Source organism: Carcharodon carcharias, chromosome 1 (assembly GCF_017639515.1).
Source record: "Carcharodon carcharias isolate sCarCar2 chromosome 1, sCarCar2.pri, whole genome shotgun sequence".
In the NCBI taxonomy this organism is placed as follows: domain Eukaryota; kingdom Metazoa; phylum Chordata; class Chondrichthyes; order Lamniformes; family Lamnidae; genus Carcharodon; species Carcharodon carcharias.
The window spans coordinates 138,795,083-138,819,619 of record NC_054467.1 but is presented as its reverse complement, the minus strand read 5'-3'; the positions used below and the strand labels follow the sequence as shown (position 1 = coordinate 138,819,619).

Below are 24,537 nucleotides of genomic sequence, written 5' to 3'. Positions count from 1 at the left end.
CCTGGACCACTCCTCCATCACCCCCTACACCTCAACTCCCTCCTATGGCACCTTCCCATGCAACCGCAGAAGGTGCAACACCTGCCCCTTTTCTTCCCCCCTCCTCACCGTCCAAGGGCCCAAACACTCCTTTCAAGTGAAGCAGCATTTCACTTGCACTTCCCTCAACTTAGTCTATTGCATTTGTTGCTCCCAATGCAGTTTCCTCTACATTGGAGCGACCAAACGCAGACTGGGTGACCGCCTTGCAGAACCCCTTCGGTCTGTCCGCAAGCATTGCCCAGACCTCTCTGTTGCTTACCATTTCAACACTCCACCCTGCTCTCATACCCACATGTCTGTCCTCGGCTTGCTGCATCGTTCCAGTGAAGCTCAACGCAAACTGGAGGAACAGCACCTCATCTTCCGACTAGGCACTTTACAGTCTTCTGGATTGAACATTGAGTTCAACAATTTTAGTTCATGAACTCTCTTCTCCATCCCTACCCCCTTTCCAATTTCCCCCTCCTTTTTGTTTTTTCCAATAATTTATATAGATTTTTCTTTTCCCACCTATTTCCTTTATTTTTAAATGTATTTCATCCATTGTTTTTTCCCGACCTTTTAGCCTTTTTCGATTCCTTCACCCCACCCCCACTAGGGCTATCTGTGCCTTGCTCGTCCTGCTTTCTACCCTTAATTAGCACATTCCTTTAGATAATATCACCACCTGCAACACCTCTTTGTCCTTTTGTCTGTGACGTTTTTGATTATCTCCACCTATCACTGGCCCTCTATCCAGCTCTTCTTGTCCCACCACCACCCCACCCTTTAAATCAGCTTATATTGCACCTCTCATGCGGACTCGAAACGTTAACTGTGTTCCTCTCTGCAGATGCTGCCAGACCTGCTGAGTTTTTCCAGGTATTTTTGTTTTGGATTTCCAGCATCCGCAGTTTTTTGCTTTTATTTTCTGTTTTCATTTCAGATTCCGCAATATTTTGCTCTTGAAACAATAACTCTACCTGTGCCGACTTTTAGTGGGTTGGTAAAACTTGTTCTCAAGACCCTTAAGCACCGTTGGGGATTTTAAACGAGTGACGCATCGAAGTGACGAAGAAATCCTCCTCCTGGGTAGGTGGCGCTGTGGTTGTCGCTGGCGCGTGTTCTTCTGCTCCTCCTGGTTAGATGGCGCTGCCGCAAGCGCCCGCCGACCTAGCGGTTGCGCTGTCTCTCCGGTTCTCCTCCTCTCTAGGCGGCGCTGTCCCTCTTGGGTCCCTGTGGCGTGTTGTGGCCGCTCTGTCCGTTGTTCCTCGGCTCCGTCCTGCTGCCGCCGCTCGGTGCGACTCTGTGAAACTCCTGGTCCCTGGACATCTGAGCGAGAACCGGCGGGATTCATGAGGTGAGTGCCGCTGCCAGCGCCGGGAATGGAGCTGCCGCGGCCCGGCTGGTTGGCCGGCCCGCTTTCAGCCTCCCGCCCGTTGGCCGGGATATTTCAGAGCTCGAGCGGGACGGTGCGCGGAGCGGTGGGGTGGCCGGACCGGGCCGAGCAGAACCCGCCGTTCCTTTTTATTTTATTTAAAAAAGGAAAATTCCGTGGCGGAGATGCGAAGTTGTGGAAACAGAATAAGTCGATGAAGCGACAGCCGCGGTCTGAACTCGGCCGCGGCCTGTTCTCCGATTTGGTGTAATTTATGGCGGGATATTACTGAGTGTTTCCCGGATTCGCGCTCACGCTCCTCCCGCGCCACCGCCAAGTTGTAAATAAACGGGCTGGGAATCTGCAGCTGCTGTAGACGTTGTTGCTGGTGCCGAGGCCTGAGTTTGTAGGCCCGAGGAGCCCGTGCGCCAGAACTTTTTGTGGCGGCGGCGGCGCGAGGTTGGCGGGCGGCTCGAGCGGCTCTTGCCCGTTTGGGGAGGTGAGGGTGAGAGTTGGGTTGGGGGGAATGAAGGAAAGTCACTCTTTAGATTCTCGCCCGGGTTCAGGTAAAACGCAGGCCGATTGAGAGGAGTTTTGGGACGTTCCTTCTCTTCCCCCACCCCCCACCTCTTCCCTAAGTCCAGAAAGTGACGGGGAAACATGTTGCGGCTTCATAGCCGTGAGGCACCTTTTTTCTGAGTCTCCTGCCCAGCCCGGCCACCAACATTCATTATCTTTATGAACGAAATCGGTCCACGCAGGTCTGTCGTGTTATTTATTCTGATTATTTAATTGAGGAAAGAATGGAGATGACGGAAAAAGCTTTGAGTAACATTTTAAACTTGTGTTTGACCAGCAGAGGCCGGTAGTGATCTACAGAAAGGGAAAACTGGAAGGATGGCTTTCCCACAACCCAAATCTGCAGATGGAAAGATCATCATCTACCCTCCTGGTGTTAAGGAAATTACTGACAAAATCTCCAACGATGAATTGGTCAAAAGGCTAAAGGTATGGTTAGACGTTTCTTGTTAAAGTCATTTTTCAAGATTCTTTGGGCGGGGGGGGGAGGAATGTGCTTTGTTTTCTGAGACCCCCATCAATTTCAGACAAAATGAAAACACGGTGCTGAACAACTCTCAGTGGGTCAAGGAGCATTTGTGGCGAAAGAGTTAACGTTTCAGGCCGATGACCTTTCAAGAGAACTGGGTTCGTCCTTGGGTTTCCTTTCATTTTATGCTCAAGATTACCAATAAAGTATTTCTAATTTGTACAGCTCAGTTCATTGCAGTGTTTTGACCATATTGGTATGACACAGCTTTTGGCAGTTTCTGATCTTATTTTGTGTTTCAGCTGACAATGTAAATATAATTGGTTTCAAGTTGGTGGAACAATTAAACAGTTTATTAATACTGCAATATGACCATTGTCTGTGTGCAATCCTTTACAATAGTTTACCTTGAAAGGCCATATGGTTTTATTTGCTACATTTGAGAGTTTACATCTTGGTGAATAGCCATGGTTTACGAGGGCTCTTCTCTGTCTCTTCCATTCATCCTCTAACCCCATTACCCCAAATAAACTTTGGATAACTTTGTCTCAAACTGAGTGTAATGTTCTAATGCTACTTCAATGCAAAGTTGTATTTTTTCTCTAAATTGATGCAGTAATAGAATACTGACTTTTCTAATATGTGCAGGACAATGGAGTTTTTGCTTAGAATGCTAGGAAATCTTTGGAATTGCTGTAACTTGCTGATTTTTGATAATGGACGTTTTGCAGTGTTGGACTTCTGCCGGGCCATTTATTCATTCTGCCAGAGTTGAGATTGCGATATTTTATTTTCTTATTAACTTGATTTCTTATTTCTACTAATAATAGCTCAAAGCCATTAACTTCCACTGTTTTTGGTGTGTACGCTGGGTTATATCCAGTGTTATACTTCACTACAAATCACTATATGATGCGCAGTGTGAAAATATATAAAATATTGATTTATTGCATTGTTGAAAGTTCAAATTATGCACTGTTCTGCACTTGATATGATTTGTTGAATTGGAAAAAGGTGGAGAATTTTGTGATATGGTCTTTGCCTTGGTATGGCTGAAGGAGGTATCGTAAAGTTAAGAATCCTTTGCAATATAGATAGTTCTGTGAATGGAATATGGGGCATCTGGTTGGAAAGCTTTTGGCTTTTTTTTGGAGTCAGTGAGCAAATTCATCAGTCAAAGGTTATTTCCTGTTTGGACACTGAAAACCATATCAGAAATTTACCATATTAGTCTTGAGCTCTTTATAATATGGTGAGCTGAAATCAGTTTTTACCAATTAAAAATGTATTCAATATTACTGTACCTTCAAATAGACAGTGGGAGCAAGAGGGCAGATAAGTTATTGTAAAATTCAAAAGGAAGAAAATGGTAGGATAAACTGCTCAATCTTAAAGGTAAAATAAATACAGGAAAGTGGCAATAACTGAATACAAGTAGTGTTTACCTTTAACCATTTCTTTTTGGAAAATAAAGATATTTTGGTATTCGTGCAGTCGGGGTCAAAATGTATTTTTTGAGGGCTCTTGAGATTTTTGCGAGGGCAATTTTTTTGTTTTCAGGGGCTCCTTTTTCATTCTCAGTAATGCCTTTTATTAATGAATGTATCTCCTGTATTTGTGTTGAATTTTTTTAGGGTTTCCTTCTTTAGATATGGTATGGTAGTATGTATAGCAAAGACTATTAATATATATTTTAAATCTTTTTAACTTGGAACCTGCTCAAACCCTTCATTACCTATAGACTCGAATATTCCAGAACACCCCTGGTTTGTCTCCCCCATTCTACCCTCCATGTTTGGACCAAGGTTGTAACGAGGTGAGGAGCTGAGTGGCCCTGGCGGGACAAAACTGAGCGTCAGTGAGCAGTTTATTGCTGAGTGAGTGCCTCTTGATAGCACTGACAACAACACCTTCCATCACTGCCAATGATAGAGTGTAGACTGATGTGGTGGTAATTAGCTGAGTTGGATTTGCCTTGCTTTCTGTGGACAGGACATAGCTGGGAAAATGTCCACATTGTTAGGTAGATGCTAGTATTGTAGCTGTACTGGAACAACTTGGCTAGGGGCATGGCTAGTTCTGCAGTACAGGTCTTCAATACCATTGCCGGAATGTTGTCAGCGCCCACAGCCTTTGTCGTATCCAGTGCCTTTAGCCATTTCTTGATACCGCGTGGAGTGAATCAAATTAGCTCAAGACTGGCATCTGTAATGCTGTGGATCTCCGGATGAGGCCAACATAAATCACTAACAATCTATCACCAATAAACTATTTCATATCTTTGTGATTCTGCCATATAAATGCAAGTTCATTCTATTTGTGCCTTTTGTAATAATACAAATTTGAAGCATAACATGCATTTGAGCGCAACTTGAAATGGTTCTAAATAGTGTAATTAAGAATCACATCAAAACATAGCATATTTCATAGTTGTTCTGCAATTTTCTGTAGGAAATTGGAATTGTTTTATTCCATTTTTTTTGCTATATATATATATAAAAAAAAATGAACAAATGCTATCCCAGTTGTTGAAAATGCTCTGATTTTTTTAAGATCACTTATATTCGTCAGATTCTGTTGCACATTATGGAAAATGGGTCACCAGCAGAGTTATTTAGCATATCAGTAAGATTGGAGTAAGAATAGGGCCCTGTGTATGTAGTTTCCAGTACACGCAGACGAGCCCCAACGACAATCTTAAATTGGTTTTCAGCGTAATTCTTAGCACACTGAGGATTATTTAACACATGTTGTCCAATTGTGGAATCGCATCTAATGTTGGACACTGTTTTGAGTTTTGCATGCACGGGCTGGCTGGGTATGGTCTGTACCTTGATGATCTGCCAGTCTTTGGGACGTACGGCTAACATACCTAGCATCACACTGGCACTGAAATTCATACACCACATTACTCATTTGTGTGATAGGCAGAATGTGTTTTGGTTTGATGGCAGCATCCAGTTAATGGCATGTTGCTACTGCATAGTAGCAGCGTTAAACAGCTAGTTTCACCTGTTGCTCAAATTTTTGAGATACCTTGCTTTTCCAGAATAATTTGAGGTAGGTTGGGCACCTTTCAGGTCTGTAAGTGATTGCCTTAGGCCCATAATATACAGCTTTTGTAATATACAGCACAAAATAATCTGATCAGGCTAACCATTCTCCTACCGGATGCTTTTGATGTGCCCTCCTGGTGGGGGATGGGGTTGGAGCTGGATGTTTGGTGGTGTGGGGTCGGTGCTGGAAGCCTCGAAGTTGGGGGCCAGTGGGGGGAGCCCTTTGGGGGTTGTCCCTTGAGGGGTGGGGGTCATTACTCTTGTTACCCAGGAGTTAGAAGTGGTTTTAATTCTTCTGACTTTCCTGGGGTAATTAAAACTGTAAGTCGGAACTATCCGAAGTTTGGATAGTTCCAGTTGCAGGGCAATTGCCCGACGGAAGTTTGAACCTCCCAGGCAATTGCTGGGAAATCCTTAGCTGGGCACTTGTGCTTGGGGGATGGGGTATCTGAGTGGTTTGCCCAGCAAATCTTTGAGGCACCCCTTAGTTATGACGCTTGGAAGTGACAGGCCAAATTCCATCTGCTATACCCACTCACTTAACTTGTCTAAATCTGTTTGCAAACTCTGATATATTATGTCCTCATCTAATGCATTGATATAGCTTGTGAATAGCTGAGGCCCAAGAACTGATCATTGCAGTACCCCAATAGTTACAGCCTGCGAACCCAAAAACGATATCATCCTTTCTGTTCTGTTTTCTGTCGATTATCCAATAATATATTATCCTCAATTCCATAGGCTTTAATTTTATGTAATAACTTCATGTGTGGCAGGTTATTGCGAAAAATAAAAGCTCATGGTGTAGGGGGTAACATGCTGGCATGGATAGAAGATTGGCTAGCCAGCAGGAAGCAGGGTAGGCGTAAATGGGTATTTTTCTGGTTGGTGGGTTGGAACGAGTGATGTGCCACAGGGATCAGTGTTAGGGCCTCAGCGTTTTACAATTTATATAAATGACTTGGATGAAGGGACTGAAGGTATGGTTGCTAAATTTGTTGATTACATATAGGTAGGATAGTAGGATGTGAAGAGCACACAAGGAGGCTACAAAGGAGGATAGATAGGTTAAGTGAGTGGGCAAAGATCTGGGCAAATGGAGTATAATGTGGTAAAGTGTGAAATTGTCCATTTTGGCAGCAAAAATAAAAAGCATACTATTTAAATGGAGAGAGATTGTAGAATTCTGAGGTATGCAAGTACAGCAACTAATTAGGAAAACTGTCATTTATTGCGCGGGGAATTGAATACAAAAGTAGGGAGGTTATGCTTCAGTAACGTAGGGCATTGGTGAGACCACATCTGCACTGTATACATTTAAGGAAGGATATAAATGTGTTGGAAGCAGTTCAGACGAGTTTTACTCATCTAATACCTGGAATGGGTGGGTTGTCTTGGGAGAAAAGGTTGGACAGGCTAGGCTTGTATCAGCTGGAGTTTAGAAGAGTAAGGGGTGACTTGATTGAAACATATAAGATCCTGTGGGGACTTGACAGGGTGGATTTAGAGAGGATGTTTCCTCTTGTGGGAGAATCTAGTGCAAGGGGCCACTGGAAAATCCAAAAACTCTACATCCACTGGTGGTTCCTCACCACCTGAGGTTACAACCTCAGAATGGTTTAAAAAAAAAATCAAAAGGCAAAAGGGAGAGAGGAACTTTAAAACAATCATGATCATGAGGGGAAAAAAGTATTCGACAAATAATGGAACCAAAGACTGACAGGTACGCTGGAGGCCTGCATTCTAGGGTCAGAAAGGAAATGGATGCATTGGTTGTAATCTTCCAAAATTCCCTGGATTCTGGAAAAGTCCGAGCAGATGGAAAAACAAATGTAACACCACTATTTAAGGAAAGAGGGAGACAGAAAGCAGCAAACAATAGGCCATTTAGCTTAACATCTATCATCGGCAAATGCTAGAATCTGTTATTAAGTAAGTACTGGCAGGACATTTAGAAAATCATAAAACAATTAAGCAGAGTCAACATGATTTTATGAATGGGAAATTGTGTTTGACAAACGTGTTAAGAGTTCTTTGAGGATGCAACTAGCAGGGTGGATAAAGGGAAACCTTTAGTGCATTTGGATTTATGAAAGGCATAAGGTGCCATATAAAGATTTTTGCATAAGATAAGAGCTCATGGTTCTGTGGGTAGTATAATAGCATGGATAAAGGATTAGCTAACTTAACAGGAAACAGGATAAATGGGTTATTTTCAAGATGGCAAACTGTAGCTAGTAGGTGTGCTACAGGCATCAGTGCCGGGGCCTCAACTATTTACTATCTATGCTAATGACTTGGATGGAGGGACCAAGTGTAGTGTAACAAATTTGCTGATGATACAAAGATAGGTGGTAAAGAGGAGACAAATAGTATGCAAAGGAATGTAGAAAGTGAATAGGCAAAAATTTGGCAGAAGGAATATGTAGGAAAATGAGGTTGTCCACTTTGGGAAGAATAGAAAAACACTATTAGTCAAATGGAGAGATCTGCAGAATGCTGCGGTACAGACGGATCTGGATGTCCTTGTATAGAGAGTTATATAGCAGAGAAACAGGCCCTTTTGGCCCATCGTGTCCGTGCCGGCCATCAAGTACCTATCTAATTCTATTCCCATTTTTGAATGCTTGGCCCGTAGCCCTGTATGCTGTGGCGTTTCAAATGCTCATCTAAATACTTCTTAAATGTTGTGAGGGTTCCTGCCTCTACCACCCCCTCAGGCAGTGTGTTCCAATTCCAACCATCCGCTGGGTGAAATATTTTTTCCTCAAACCCCTTCTAAACCTCCTGTCCCTTACCTTAAATCTATTCCTCCTGGTTATTGACACCTCCACTAAGGGGAAAAATTTCTTCCCATCTACCCTATCTATGCCCTGTCATAATTTTATTTACCTCTATCAGGTTCCCACTCAGCCTTCTCTGCCCTAAGGAAAAAAACTTTAGCCTATCCAGTCTCACCATGGCTGAAACGCTCCAGCCCAGGCAACATCCTGGTGAATCTCCTCTGCACCCTCTCCAGTGCAATCACATCCCTCCTAGAGTGTGGGGACCAGAACTGTACACAGTACTCCAGCTGTGGCCTAATTAGCATTTTATACAGCTCCAACATAACCTCCCTGCTCTTAAACTCAATGTCTCGGCTAATAAAGGCAAGTATCCCATATTCCTTCTTAACCACCATATCTACCTGAGCTGCTGCTTTCAGGGATCTATGGATGTATACACCAAGGTCCCTCTGATCCACTGTACTTCCTAGGGTCCTACCATTCATTGTGTTTTTCCTTGCCATGTTAGTCCTCCCAAAATGCATCACAAAAAGCCAGCATGCAGTTACAAGTAATTAGGAAGGCAAATAGAATGGAATGTTCGCCTTGATTGAAAGGGGGCGGAGTATAAAAGTAGGGAAATTTGGCAACAGCTGTACAGGGCATTGGTGAGGCCATATCTGTACACAGTTTTGGTCAGCTGACTTGAGGAATCTGCTTGCATTGGGAAAATTCAGAGAAGCTTTTGGAGCTTCGAATGAGAGGTCATCTTGAAACATATAAGATTCTGAGGGTGCTCGACTGACGCTTGGAGGATGTTTCACCTTGTGGGGGCACAGTTTAAAAATCAGTGGTCATTCATTTAAGATGGGGGTGAGGAAGACTTTCTTCTGACTGTGTTATTAGTCTTGGGAATTCTCTTCCCCAGCAAACATTGGAGGCTGGGTCATTGAATATATTCAAGGCTAAGTTGGACTGATTTTTGATCGAGGGAGTCGAGGTTTATGGGGGTGCAGACAACCATGATCTTATTGAATGGCGGAGCGAGCTCAATGGGCCAAATGATCTACTCATGCCCCTATTTCTTATGTTTTTATGCCCTTTTTGAATAGAGGCATTAGATTTGTAGTTTTCCAATCTTCTGGGACCTTACCAGAATTCGGGGAAGTACGGAAGATCACAACCAATGCATCTATTGTCTTTGCAGTTGCTTCTTTTAACACCATGGGATGCAGACAGTCGGGTCCGGGGACTGTTAGCATTTAGTTGCCCAAGTTTGCCTTGTGCTTTTTCTTTAGTGATTATAGTTTTAATTTCTTCCTCCCTTTTGCCCCTGATTTTCCATTATTGGAATGCATTTACAAGTTGGCAGGCTGTGATGATACAAAGCTAGGTAAGAATTTAAGCTGTGAGGAGGGCACAAAGAGGCTCCAGAGAGACACCGGTTAAGTGAGTGGGCAACAAGATGGTAGATGGAGTATAATGTGGGAAATGTGAAGTTATTTACTTTGGACATAAGGATAGGAAAGTAAAATATTTTGTACAATCAGTGAACCTTGTAAATATTGATGTTCAGAGAGAGTTGGTTGTGCTCATACAAGGAATGTACAAAGATAGCATGTAGTTGCAGCAAGCAATTAGGAAAGCAAATGGCATGCTGGCTTTTATTGCAAGAGGAATGGAGTACAAGGATCAAAAAGTCTTGCTACAATTATACAGGGCTTTGGTAAAACCATACCAAGAATACTATATGCTGTTTTGGCCTTTGTATTTAAGGAAGGATATACTTGAATTGGAAGCAGTACAGTATGAAGGGGCTTGACAGGATAGATATTGAGATGTTGTTTCCCCTGACTTGGGGAATGTAGAACAGGGGGGCACAGTTTCAGGATAAGGGTTGTGAATCTTTAGCCTTGAATATACTTAAGTAAATAAGAAATACGAGTGGGAGAAGGCCATTTGGCCCCTCAAGGCTTTCCCGCCATTCAAGAAAATCATGGCTGATGTGCCGCAGGCCTTGACTCCTCTTTTGTGCCAGGTCCTCATGGCCCTCAACTCCCTGATATTTCAAAAATCTATCTACCTTTTTAAATACTTCCAGTGATCTAGCCTCCACAATTCTTTCTGGTAGAGAATTCCAACATTCACTACCCTTTGAGAGAAGAAATTCCTTCGCATCTCAATTTTGAATGAGTGTCCCCTTATTCTGTAACTATGTCCCCAAGTTTGAGATTCCCCCACAAGTGGAAACATCTTCTCAACATCTACCCTGTCAAGCCCCCTCAGAATCTGTATGTTTCAATAAGATCACCCCTCATTCTTCTAAACTCTAATGAATAAAGGCCTAACCTGTTGAGCCATTCTTGATAAGTCAACTCCTTCATTCCAGGAATCAGCCTAGTGAATCTCTTTGAACTGCCTCCCATGTCAATATATCCTTTCTTAAAAACGGGGACCAAAACTGTACACAGTACTTCAGGCGTGGCCTCATAAACACCCTGTACAGTGTAACAAGACTTCGCTATTTTTAAGCTCCAACCCCTTAGCAATACAGGCCAAAATTCCATTTGCCTTCTTAATTACTTGCTGCATCTACATGCTAACTTTTTGTGTTTCATTCGCAAGAACACCCAGATTCCTCTGTGCTGTATTTTTTTGGAGTCTCCCTCCATTTAAATAATAGTCTGCCTTTCGATTCTTCTTACCAAAGCGCATGACCTCACACATTCCTACATTAAACTCCGTCTGCCAAGTTTTTGCCCACTCACTCAGCAAATGTTGAAACATTACAGTCTACCCCCTCCTTCAAGTCATTAATATAGATAGTAAACAATCGAGGCCCTAGGATTGATCCTTGTGGCACTCGACTGGTTACGTCTTTCCAACCTGAAAAAGATGATGAATCCCAACTCTGTCTTCTGTATGTTAGCCAATCATCAATCCATGCTAATACATTACCCCCAATACCATGGGTTCCTATCTTGAGCAACAACCTTTTATGTGGCACCTTTATCGAATGCCGTCTAGAAATATAAATGTACTACATCTAGTGATTTCCCCTTTAATCAACACTTATATCCTCAAAGAACTCTAGCAAATTTGTCAAACATGATTTCCCTTTCACAAAACCATGTTGACTCTGATTGCATTAAGCTTTTCTAAATGTCCTGCTATTTCTTCCTCAGTAATGGTCTCCAGCTTTCCCAACGAGAGATGTTAGGCTGACTGGCCTATAGTTTCCGGCTTTTTGTCTCCCTCCCTTCTTGAACAGGAGCGTCATTTTAGCAGTTTTCCAATCTGCTGGAACCTTTCTGGAATCCAGTGAGTTCTGGAATATTTCGACCAATACCTCCACTATCTTTGCAGCCACTTCCTTTAAAACCCTTGGATGCAGGCCATCAGGTCCTGGCGACTTGTATGCCTTTAGACCCAATGGGTTTGTCAAATACTTTGTCCCTTGTGATGGAGACTGTTCCAGGATCTCTCCTCCCATGAGCTCCTTGCTTATCTGATATCTTTGGGATGTTTATAGTGTCCTCCACCATGAAGACTGATGCGAAATATTAGTTTAAATTATCTGGCTTTTTCCTGTTCCCCATTATCAAATGTCCAGCTGCATCCTCCAAGGGTCCCACGCTCACTTTAGCCACTTGTTATGTACCTGTAGAAGACCTTGCTGTTTGTTTTTATATTTCTTGCCAATTTACTTTCGTAATCAATTTTCTCCCTGTTTATTAGCTTTTTAAGTCATCCACTGCTGGTTCTGAAAAAATTCCCAATCCTCTGGCCTACCACTAGTTTTTACTGCCTTGTATGCCTTAGTTTTTGATTGGAAACTCTCCTTGACGACCTTAGTTGACCACGGGTGGTTCAACTTTCTCATTGTGTCCTTCATTTTGACCGGGATATATTTTTGCTTAGCATTATGAAATATTGGCTTAAATATCTTCCACTGCTCATCCACTGAATTTCCCCTTAGTCTATTTTCCCATCCTGCTTTAGACAACTCGTTCTTCATGCCTCTGTAATTGTCCTTATTTAAGTTGAGGACATTGGCTTGAGACCCGAGTTGTTCCCCTCAAACTGAATTTGAAATTTTATCACATTGTGATTGCTACCCCCTGGAGGATCCTTAACTACGATATCTCTTATTAACCCACCTCATTACACACTATTAGATCTAAAGTAGCCTGTTCCCGGGTAGGTTCTGCAATGTATTGCTCTAAGAAACAAAACCTGATTCATTCTACATGTTCATCATCCATGTTACCGCTGCTAATCTGATTTCTCCACTCAATATGCAGATTAAAATCACTTATGACACTTATGGGCCTCAGTTATTTCCTGATTTATACTTGTCCTACAATGAGGCAACTCTTTTGGGGGCCTATAGACGACTCCCACCTGTGACTTCTTCTCCTTGCTGTCCTTTATTTCCACCCAAACTGAATCCACATCACAATCTATTGAATCTCTATCTCTACTCACCACCGCACTGATACCTTCCTTTATTAACAAAGCTACCCCACCACCTTTCCTTTTTGCCTATTTTTCTGGAATGTCGAATACCCTTGAATATTGAATTCCAAGTCTTGGGCACTTTGCCACTACATCTCTGTAATAGCTATCAAGTCATATTCATGAATTTCTATTTGTGCTGTCAACTTGTTACAAATGCTGCGTGTATTCAGATAGAGATTTAAGCTTTGACTTCTTACCATTATTGCTCACTCTGGCTCTAATTTCTGCTGCACTCCTCTACTTATATTATCTGCCCTTTCCTGTCACACTGATTATCGTTCGCCTCTTCACCACCCTGCAGCTCTGCTCTCTTTCTTTTTGATTTTTTAAACTTCCCTTCAATTGAACCTTCCCTTCCACAAATTAGTTTAACATAGTGTCTTCAACCGTAGGTATACTATTCGCCAGGTCACCGGTCCTAGTATGGCTCAAATGAAGCCCGCCCCAATGGAACAGCTTTCTCCTTCCCCAGCACTGGTGCCAGTGCCACATGCATCGGAACCCATTTCTCCCACACCAATCTTTGAGCCATGCATTTACCCCTCTGATCTTATTTATCTTATTCCATTTTGCACGTGGCTTAGGTAGTAATCTGGAGATTATTACCTTTTGTGGTCCTTTTTAATTTAGCCTCAAGCTGCTTGTAGTCCCTCAGCAGAAGCTTTTCCTAGTCCTGCCTATGTCGTTGGTACCTATGTGGACCATGACAACTGGATCCTTCCCCTCCCACTCCAAGTTCCCCTCCGAGACCAGAAGAGGTGTCCTTAACCTTGGCACCAGGTAGGCAACACAGCCTTTGGGACTCTCTGCCTTTGCTGCAGAGAACAGTATCTAGTCCCCTAACTATGCTATCCCCTATTACTGCTACATTTTTCTTTTCTACCCCCACTTGAATGGCGCTCTGTACCAGAGTGTTGTGGTCAGTTTGCTCATCCTCCCTGCAGTCTGTGCCCTTGTCCACATCGGGAGCAAGAACCTCATACCTATTGGACAAGGGCCCTGGCTGAGGCTCCTCCAAAGCTAAATTTTGAACCCCCAGACCTGCCTCACTTGCAGTCAAACTCTTTCTCCCTCCCTGATGCGTTGCTGTGTACTCAGTTCAGACACCAGCTGATCAACTTTGAGCCAAAGTTCCTTGAGCAGCCAATACTTGCTGCAGATGTGGTCAGCGTGGATCGCACCAGCGTCCACCAGCTCCCACATACTACAGCTGCAACACATCGCCTGCCCAGCCATCGCTATTTTATTTAATTAGCAAATTTGGATGTTAAATATTTTCGAAGTGAATTTCTTAACTTGCTCTTCAGCTGTAACAACGTCTCCTGATTTAAGCCACTTGGCCAATTAAAAAAGGCAGGGAAGAGATATCCCAGCTCTCCTCGCTGTTTTAAACCGAACTGCTGGCTCCCTTGCTGTTTTATACCAAACTCTCAGCTTTCTCCTTGCTGTTTTTAAATTGAACTCCCGGCTCTCTCCTCGCTGTTTTAAGGCTGAGTTAAACAGATTTTTGGTGTCTCAGGAAATCGAGGTTATGGGGACTTGGTGAGAAAGTTGAGTCGAATCCCATGATTAACCATGATTGGATTGAATGGCGGAGCAGGCCCGGCCAGCTATATGGTCTTTGGTTTTTAGTTATTATGTTCTTGCATTCTTTTAATGTCTTCTACTGCGAAGGCATATGAAATACTTGGTCAAAGTCTGTACCATTTGCTTGTTTCCATTTAGTAATTCTCTAGTTTCAGCTTCTAAGGGGCCAACATATGCTTTTGCTTCCCTTTTCCTTTTTATATACTCGTAGAAGGCTTTGCTGGCTCTCTTTGTATTTCTTGTTAGTTTACTCTTCTTTTCTTCCTCTTTATTTTTTAGTCACCGTTGGTTTTATCTAAACTTCTCCCACTTTTCTCGTCTCCCACTAACCATCATAATATTATATGCCTTTTCTTTCAATTTGATACTGTCCTTAACTTCCTTAGTCATGGATGGTTCATCCTTCTCGAATCTTTTTTTCTAAATGGAATATATCTTTGCGAATCATATATGGCCTTAAATGTCTACTGTGCTTCATTTTAATTTATTTTCCCAGTCCACTTAAGCCACCTCTGCCTTCATACAGTTGTAACTGCCTTTGTTTTTTTTAATATATTCATTCACGGGATGTGGGCTTCACTGGCTGAACCAGCATTTATTGCCCATCCCTGGTTGCCCTTGAGAAGCTGCCTTGAATTGCTGCAGTCCATGTGGTGTAGCTACACCTGCAGTACTGTTAGGAAGGGAGTTCCAGGATTTTGACCCAGTGACAGTGAAGGAACGGTGGTATATTTCCAAGTTAGGATGTTGAGTGACTTGGAGAGGAACTTCCAGGTGGTGGTGCCCCATCTATCTGCTGACCTTGTCCTTCCAGATGGTACTGGTCGTGTGATTGGAAGGTGCTGTGGAAGGAGCCTTGGAGAATTCCTGCAGGGCATCTTGTAGATGGTACACACTGCTGCTACTGTGTCGGTGGTGGAGAAGGTGAATGTTTGTGAATGTGCCAATCAAGCGGGCTGCTTTGCCCTGGATGGTGTCCAGTTTCTTGAGTGATATGGGAGCTGCACTCATCCAGGCAAGTGGAGAGTATTCCATCACACCCCTGACCTGTGCCTTGTAGATGGACAGGCTCTGGGGAGTTAGGAGATGAGTTAATCATTGCAGGATTCCTGGTCTCTGACCTGCTCTTGTGGCTACAATACTTATATGGCTAGTCCAGTTCAGTTTCTGGACAATAGTAACCCTCAGGATGTTGACAGTGAGGGATTCAGTGATGGTAATGCCAGTGAACATCAAGGGGCGATGGTTGGATTCTCTCTCGTTGGAGATGGTCATTGCCTGATACTTGTGTGGCGTGAATGTTACTTGCCACTTGTCAGCCCAAGCCTGGATATTGTCCAGGTCTTGCTGCATTTGGACACAGGCTGCTTCAGTATCTGAGGAGCTGTGAATGGTGCTGAAATTATGCAATCATCAGCGAACATCCCCACTTCTGACCTTACGATGAAAGGAAGGTGATTGGTGAAACAGCTGAAGATGGTTGGGCCGAGGACACTACTCTGAGGAACTTCTGCAGTGATGTCCTGGAGCTGAGATGACTGACCTTCAACAACCACAACCATCTTCCTTTGTGCTACATATGACTCCAACCAGCGGAGAATTTTTCCCCTGATTCCCATTGACTTCAGTTTTGCTAGGGCTCCTTGATGCAACACTTGGTCAAATGCTACCTTGATGTCAAGGGCAGTCACTCTCAATGCACCTCAGGAGTTCAGCTGTTGTGTCTATGTTTGAACTAAAGCTGTAATGAGGTCAGGAGCTGAGTGGCCTTGGCGGAACCCAAACTGAGTGTCAGTGAGCAGGTTATTGCTAAGCAAGTGCCGCTTGATAGCACTGTTGATGACTCCTTCCATTACTTTTCTGATGATGAAGAGTAGACTGATGGGGTGGTAATTGGCCCGGTTGCATTTGTCCTGATTTTTGTGTACAGGGCATACCTGGGCAATTTTCCACATAGCCAGGTATGTAACAGTGTTGTGACTGTATTGGAACATCTTGGCTAGGGGTGCAACAAGTTCTGGAGCACAAGTCTTCAGCACTGTTGCCAGAATATTGTTAGGGCCCATAGCCTTTGCACTATCCACTGCTTTCAACTGTTTCTTGATATCAAGTGGAGTGAATCGGATTGGCTGAAGACTGGAATCTCTGTTGCTGGGCACCTCCAGAGGAGGCTGAGGTGGATGATCCACTTTGTACTTCTGGCTGAAGATTGTAGCAAATGTAGCCTTATCTTTTGCATTGATGTGCTGGGCTCCTCCATCATTGAGGATGGGGATGTTTGTGGAGCCGCCGCCTCCAGTGAGTTGTTTAATTGTCCACCAACATTCATGACTGGATGTGGTAGGACTGCAGAGCTTCGATCTGATCTGTTCGTTTTGGGATCACTTAGCTCTGTCTATCACTTGCTGCTTATGCTGTTTGGCATGCAAGTAGCCATGTGTTATAGCTTCACCAGGTCGACACCTCATTTTTAGGTATTCCTGGTGCTGCTCTTTACATGCCCCCCTGTACTCTTCATTGAATCTGGCTTGATGGTATGGTAGAATGAGGGATATGCTGGATCATGAGGCTACAGATTGTGTTTGAGTACAATTCTGATGGCCCACAGCGCCTTTTGGATGCCCAGTCTTGAGTTGCTAGATCTGTTCAAAATCTACCCCATTTAGCACAGTGGTAGTGCCACACAACACGATGGAGGGTCTCCTCGATGTAATGGCTGGATTTTGTCTTCACAATAGCTGTGCTGTGACCACTCCTACCGAAACTGTCATGGACAGATGCATCTGCAGCAGGCAGGTTGGTGAGGATGATGTCAAGTATATTTTTCCCCTTGTTGATTCCCTCACCACTTGCTGCAGACCCAGTCTTGCGGCTATGTCATTTAGGACTCGGCCAATTCAGTCAGTAGTGGCACTCCGAGCCACTCTTGGTGGTAGACATTGAAGTGCCCCAGCCAGAGCACATTATGCGCCCTTACCACCCTCACTGCTTCCCCCAAGTGGTGTTCAACATGGAGGAGCACTGATTCATCAGTTGAGCGGGTGTGGTACATGCTAATCAGCAGGAGGTTTCCTTGTCCATGTTTGACCTGATGCCCACGAGACTTCATGGGGTCTGGAGTTGATGTTGAGGACTCCCAGGGCAACACCCACATGAATGTATACCACTGTGCCGCCAGCTTTGCTGTCCAACCGGCAGGGCAGACCCAGGGATGGTGATGGTGGTGTCTGGGACATCACTTGTAAGGTATGATTCCATGAGGATGACTATGTCAGGCTGTTGCTTGACTGGTCTTTGAGACAACTCTCCCACTTTTGGCACTTTTGTTAATAAGGAGGACTTCGCTTGTCGACAGGGCTGAGATTGCTATTGTCTTTTCCAGCGCCTATGTCGAGCCTGTCCGGTTTCATTTGTGACTTTGTAGTGGTTTGATACAACGGAGTAGCTTGCTAGTCAATATTAGAATAGATAGGTGCTTGATGGCCGGCATGGACATGATGCGCTAAAGGGCCTGTTTCTGTGCTGTGTAACTCTGACTCTATTTTAGAGGGCATTTAAGAGTCAACCACATTGCTGTGGGTCTGGAGTCACATATAGGCCAGACTAGGTAAGCACGACAGATTTCTTTCCCTAATGGGCATTAGTGAACCAGATGGGTTTTTACAACAATCGACAATGGTTTCAAGGTCAACGTTCAACTTTTAAATTCCAGATTTTTATTGAATTCAAATTCCACCATCTGTCATGGTGAGATTCGAACCCTGGTCCCCAGAGCATTACCCTGGGTCTCTAGATTACTAGCTCAGCTACAATACCACTCCGTCATCACTCCCCTGCTCCCCCCACCCCATTAATGATCACTGGTTTCAGATCCAAGTTTCTCACCCTCAATCTGTTTATTTTTACTCCATTTTGCCTGTGGCCCAGGTGACAATCCAGAGATTATTATCTGTTGAGGTTCTACATTTTAATTTATACCTTAACTCTTTGAACTACTTTCTAGCTCTTCTTACATGGGGCAGAACAATTGGATCCTTCCCCCTCCCACTCCAGGTTCTTCTCCAGCCGTGATGCCCTTAACCTTGGCACTGCACAGGCAACGCAACCTTTGGAACTTCTGGTCACAGTTGCAGAGAAACGGTATCTGTCTGCCTGGCTATCACCACCACATTTCTTTCCTCTCGCTCCACTTGAATGGCCTCCTGGACTATGGTGCCATGATCAGTTTGCTCATCTACACTGCAAATTTTGTTCTCATCTGCACAGGCATTAAGAAACTTGTACCTCTTGGTTTAGGACAAAGGCTGAGGGTTCTCCAGCACTGTGCCTGGAGCCCTCTTAACTGATTTCCAGTCACATGCTCTTGTTTCTGAATCCTAATCAGACCTGTAACACTACCCAATCTAAGGGATGTGACTGATCAAAGTGTCCAAGTAGCTCTCCCTTTGTGCTTTATAATGTCAACACTTCAGACTTGAGTTCAAAAACCCTAAGCTGAAGTTCCTTTAATATGCAAATGTCAGGGATCACTGCACTCTCCATATGCTACAGTTGTGACATACCACCTGCTCTGTTCAATTGAAGTTTATATGCTTAATAAATTTGGCTTATTTTTTGGTTTTTAAGCAAATTGCTTGATCTAATTTGAGTTATAGAGAATAAACACTGGTATAAACAGGTTGGACCGAATGGCCTGTTTCTGTTCTGCATAAGAACATATGAATTAAGAGGAGTAGGCCATTTGGCCCCTTGAGTCTACTTCACCATTCGATAAGATCATGGTAATCTGATTGTAGCCTCAAATCCACATTCCACTTATTGCCGATAACATTTGACTCCCTTGTTGGCCAAGAATCTATCTACGTCTGCCTTAAAAATATTCACTCACCCTGCCTCCACTGCTCTCTGGGGTAGAGAGATTTCCAAACATTCATGACCCTTTGAGAGTCAAAAATTTTTCTCATCTCCACCTTAAATGGGAGACCTCTTATTTTTAAACTCTGTCCCCTAGTTCGAGTCTCTTCCACAAGGGGAAATATCCTTTCAGCATCCACCCTGCAAGTTCCCTCAGGGCCCGATATGCATCAGCAAGATCGTCCCTCAATCTTCTCAACTTCATTGGATACAGGCCCTGCCTGTCCAACTTTTTCCTCATAAGATAACCCAACCCCACAATCCCTGACATCAGTGGAGTAAACCTTCTCTTAACTGCCTCTAATGCTTTTATATCCTTTCTTAAATAAGGAGACTAAAACTGTCCACTGTACTCTAGATGTGTCTCGCCAAAATCTTGTACAGCTGTAGCACAACATGCCTACTTCTATATTCCATTCCCCTTGCAATAAATGACAATGTTCCATTTGCCTTCCTAATCACTTGTTGTACCTGCATACTAACTTTTCCTGATTCATGTACCAGGACACCCAGATCCTTCTGTGCCCCACAGATCTACATTCTCTCTCCATTTAAATAATATATTGCTTTTTCTATTCTTCCTGCCAAAGTAGGCAAGTCCACATTTTCCGCCATCTGCCAAATTTTTCCCCACTCACTTAACCTATCTATATCCCCTTATGCCCTCTTCACAACTTATTTTCCTATCCATCTGTGTGTCATCAAATTTAGCAACCATACATTGGGTCCCTTCATCTAAGTCATTGATCTAAATCAGGCTTGTCCAGCGTTGGGCCCGCGGGCCGGATATGGCCTTTGAAGCTCCTCACTGGGTTCACTGAAAGTTTTTTTAAAATGTTGGTAAGTGCAGTGGATGATTCTTCAAGAAACTGTCCCTCTAATCACAGGCTGTTCCTCTCCCACATTAGCTGCTGATGGGCTTATTTGTGAATGAGGGAGAGAAATGTGGGAGAGAAGCAACCTGTGATTGGAGGAACGGCAACACTGGCGGCAGCAAGTAGGCTCCAGAAACAGAGACTGGGGACAGAGAAAGACTTGCAGCCAGGCTGGGTGGGGGAAGGAGAAACTCATGGCTGGGCTGGATCGGGTGGGGGAAGGAGAGACACTTTCTGGGCTTGATGGGAGAAGGAGAGACTTGCTCTGGGCCATGCTGGCCCAGGTGGCGGACGGAGAGACATGCTCCATGCTGGGTGAGGGAGCATGAGACTCATTCCGTGCCGGGCTGGGCCAGGTGGGGAAGACTCACCATTGGGCCAAGCGGGTAGTGGGGGAGACACTCATTGCCAGGCTAAGCCGGGTGGGATGGGGGGTTTGTGACTTCCTGCTGGATGGTAAGAATCTGGATCTTATGGTGTGAGCCAGAGATTTGGATGCTTGGTGAGGATGAAAAGACTCATACCCAGGAGTTTGAGAGAGAGAGCGAGTGTGATTGAACAAGCGTGTGCATGAGAGCTGTCCTACAATGCGATTGCTGTTATGGGTTTGCATAAGTGACTTCTTACTTTTACTAGTTCTCATCTCTACCCAAACTGATTCTGCATCTTGATTTCCATAAGTAAGGTCATCGCTTTCTATTGTACCAATGTCATCCTTAACTAACAGAGCTATCCCCCAGCTTTCCTACTTTCTTAAATGTCATGTACCCTTGAATATTCAGGTCGAAGTCTTTTGTCATCTTGCACCCATGCCTCTAATTGCTATCAGATCATACACATTTATTTCTAATTGTGTTATTAGTTCATCTGGTTTGTTACGAGCCTTTAGTTCTGTGTTTTCACTTTTTTTGTAACCTCTAACCTTATCTGTTGGTGCATTCTTGGATTTGTACACTCTGTCCCTGCCTGCCATGCTCTGACCATCATTTCCCTTACTCTTTTGCCTTGTATTCTCTATTTAATTCATCACATCTTCCCAAACTGAGTCATATGAACTCGAAAGATTACCCTTGTTTCTCTCTCCACAGGTGCTAGCAGAGCTTCTGAGTTTTTCTAGTACTTTCTGTTTTTATTTCAGATTTCCAGCATCTGCAGTAACTTGCTTTTATTTTTAAAGCCCTTTCTACTGCTCTAGTTATACAGCTTGCCAGAACACTCATCGCAGCATGATTCAGGTGAAGACCATCCCAACAGTACAGCTGCCACTCTCTCGAAATGACACAACTTGGAATCACTTTTGATCTGCAGATTTGAGGACAGCATTAACATGTTGTCAGGCATACACTATGGAACCACTGGTGTTCAGTGGCTGCCTATTCTTTCCGTGGATTCAAATGATCAGCTATTCAAACGAGAACTAGGAGCTGGAACATTGCAGTATTCAGTGATAAAAATATAATTATGCATCAATATACAATATGTATGCATGGATGATTGTAATGCTACAAAATCAGAAAATATTGTTTCAGATCTGTCGTTTTTAGGTATTGCTCTTGAGCACTTCAGTGAACCAGTTGTCATTGTTTTGGGTGCCTATGAAGTATTTGATTGGGCCTGCCTTTGTGCACTTTTGCACAAGTGATATAAATTTCCACCAAAGCTCTTGTAATGGCTGTGAAATTTCCTCAAGTTATAGTATCTGTGCTATAGTTAACCGTTTATTGTTTGATTTCAATAATTGGGGAGCAAATTGTTCAGAGAATTTTTGCCATAAATAGAAGCTTTTGTTTATTTTGGCTATTATGCTCCATGTGTATAGTTCTTCCAAAAGTTTCTGACTTGTTTCATTTCCATGTTGGTCTAAATGAACATTTAACTTTTAATTGCCTACATTTTGCTGTTGCAAGGCATTTTAGGGCGTTTGTTATTTGTTAGACCTGCCCTTGTATGCTTGGATTTACCATTTTTGTTTGGCAAATTGGTTGAGACAAGCTGATAATGTTACATCAAGGGAAAGCAGTCATTTGGGACTTGAGTAAACATGCCAAGCTGTGGATCTCCTTAACTAATCTGACTGAAGTTTAGAGAAGGAAGTGTATGTTTGTAATCTGTAAACGTTTATTGCCACTGAGATCGATTGGCAGTAATTAATGCTATTGTGTCATTGAAAAGTACTTAGTTGCGTGACACATTTCAAATTTAATAAATTTCATAATATTGTGGTTTATTGTAAAGTATGTTTATGGGTATGAGTGTAGATGGTTCTGCCTGTGAGATTTCATTAAATTAGAGCCAGATAGGCTGCAAGCTTGAAATTATCAAAAGATGTTCGGGGTAAGAGGCATTTGAAATGCCAATGAGTTAACATGGATGAGGTCTTCACATGCAGGGTTTGAAGCAAATTTACATTTTTAGTTAAGTGAAGGAGTTGTTTGGGTTTCAAAGGGATGTTAGGATGTTTACAAATAACAAGAAAAATAGGGAAAGGTTGTTAAGTTTATTTTTCCTGAAAGGTACTGAAGATATTGGCAACATAAATTTTTATATTATGAGAAAAGTATATTTCCAAAGATCAAGAACCTTGGAATTGACAGATTAAAGAGCGAGAAAATACATAAAGAAGGAAGATGATGTTGTCGGGCCATATAAGAACTAAAAGGAATGTGTAAAGCAGCCTTGGGGAAGCCTCCAGCTAGGTTTGCAAAAGTCTGCTGTTGTCCAGTAACTAAAGTTGGAGAAAAGCCTTTGGAATTCCACTGCTGAATGGGTACTGTGGTAAATTTGCTGGCTTGCAATTTAAATTTAAAATCTATTTTGGACTGTTGCCTTAAAGGGGGTGTGTAGTTGGGAGTCAGCCTAATTAAGAATTTTAGGATTTGTTACAATAAGTAACTGTGGTCTTATGTGTGTGCTTTAAATCTTTTTATTTTGTTAATGTTTTCATTTTGTTTTTAAAATCACTGAACGTGTTAGTGGACTCATTACTTCGGAATTCAGTGCCCACATCTTCTCGTAATAAAGACAAATTGCAAAACCATTGTGATGGCTTAGCCAAGTTCCCCTCATGGATTTGGTCTGCCTGGCACACATCACCTTGTCTTAACAAAAGACAAGACTTAACTTTCTTTGGCTAGTTAAGTTACTACCTACCACACCATTCAATACATTTTTAATGTTAATTATACATTGAGGTGCTGTTTTTGAAGAGCAGCTAAGACAGCAGCGTTGGATATTGGCATATTTAAATGAGATTTGTTCCTTGTGGATTTGCTGCTTCATTTATGTATAAATAACAGCAGCCTTTATTAGCCTCACTGTTAGCTTGAGAGCAAAATATGGACGAAGGTAATGTAACAGAAACTTGACGCCATTTTTTTTGAAGTGTAGTCACTCTTGTCATTTGGAAATGTGACAGCCAATATGCAAACAGCAATGTGATAATGACCAGATCTGTTTTCTTTGTGATGTTGATTGAGGGATAAATATAATTGAAGAACCAGTGAGTTATCCCCAGTGTTTTTGAAATAGTGCCATGGGATCGACAGCCACCTGAGTGAAGGGTCATTCGGATTCGAAACGTTAACTGTGTTCCTCTCCGCAGATGCTGCCAGACTTGCTGAGTTTTTCCAGGTATTTTTGTTTTTGTAAGGCTTCAGTTTAATGTCCCATTCAAAATACTTTACTTTCTGATGATGCGAAGCTTCGTCAGTACCACAATGAAACATCAGATTTGATTTTTGTACCCAAGCCCTGCAGTTGGCCTTGAACCCAAAACCTTATGATTCATTGGCAACAGTGTTACTAATTGAGCCATGGTTGACACTCTAGTCAAATTGAAGTGGATAGCAGAGGTACAGCCATCGTGAGGAGAGCAAAGACAGCACCATGAAATCCCAGTATGCTGAACTATATTTGACCTTTCACCGACTTGGGAATAATATATTATGTTAGAGATGCTGTTTCCTTTTACAATGTGTTCATGCACAGACAGTCAATGGAGAGCATTGGACTATGTCCACATTCCATGGCGTGGGCTGCCTTAATGCCAAGTCCTATTAGAACCAAAAATACTGTTCCTTCTGTGCTTAAATTTTTCATTTAAAGTTGTAAGTACAAATGATTGACATGACAGTATAACTTGCACAGTAAACTTTACAGTATGAGTGTATCTATATAATTGTATAGCACATTTTTAACGCAGATATTAGTTAAAAAGTGTTCGGTTAGCATTGTCACCTCTGAGCCAGGAGGTTGTGGGCTCAAGCTGCACTCCAGGATGAGAAAGCAAAATCAAAGCTGACGTTTCATTGTACTTTAGGGAGCGTACTGCTTTTTGGAACATCTACCTTTTGGATGAAATGTTGAACTGAGG

The 24,537-nt window shown here is 43.0% G+C and overlaps 1 protein-coding gene across 5 annotated transcripts in view; it reads left to right on the top strand.

The window, feature by feature from the left end:
- Positions 1–1,228: 1,228 nt before the first annotated feature.
- pds5a (PDS5 cohesin associated factor A) overlaps positions 1,229–24,537 on the top strand; it is a 249,026-nt gene continuing 225,717 nt past the window's right edge. For 4 of the 5 annotated variants that reach the window (XM_041184444.1, XM_041184428.1, XM_041184436.1 and 1 more), the window contains exons 1-2: positions 1,229–1,381; positions 2,259–2,407. In XM_041184444.1, the coding sequence (XP_041040378.1) occupies positions 2,297–2,407 (111 nt within the window). In that variant the 5' untranslated portion in view covers positions 1,229–1,381; positions 2,259–2,296. Of the gene's footprint in view, positions 1,382–2,255; positions 2,408–24,537 lie in introns of all 5 variants that reach the window. The other variant, XM_041184419.1, reaches the window with a different exon arrangement.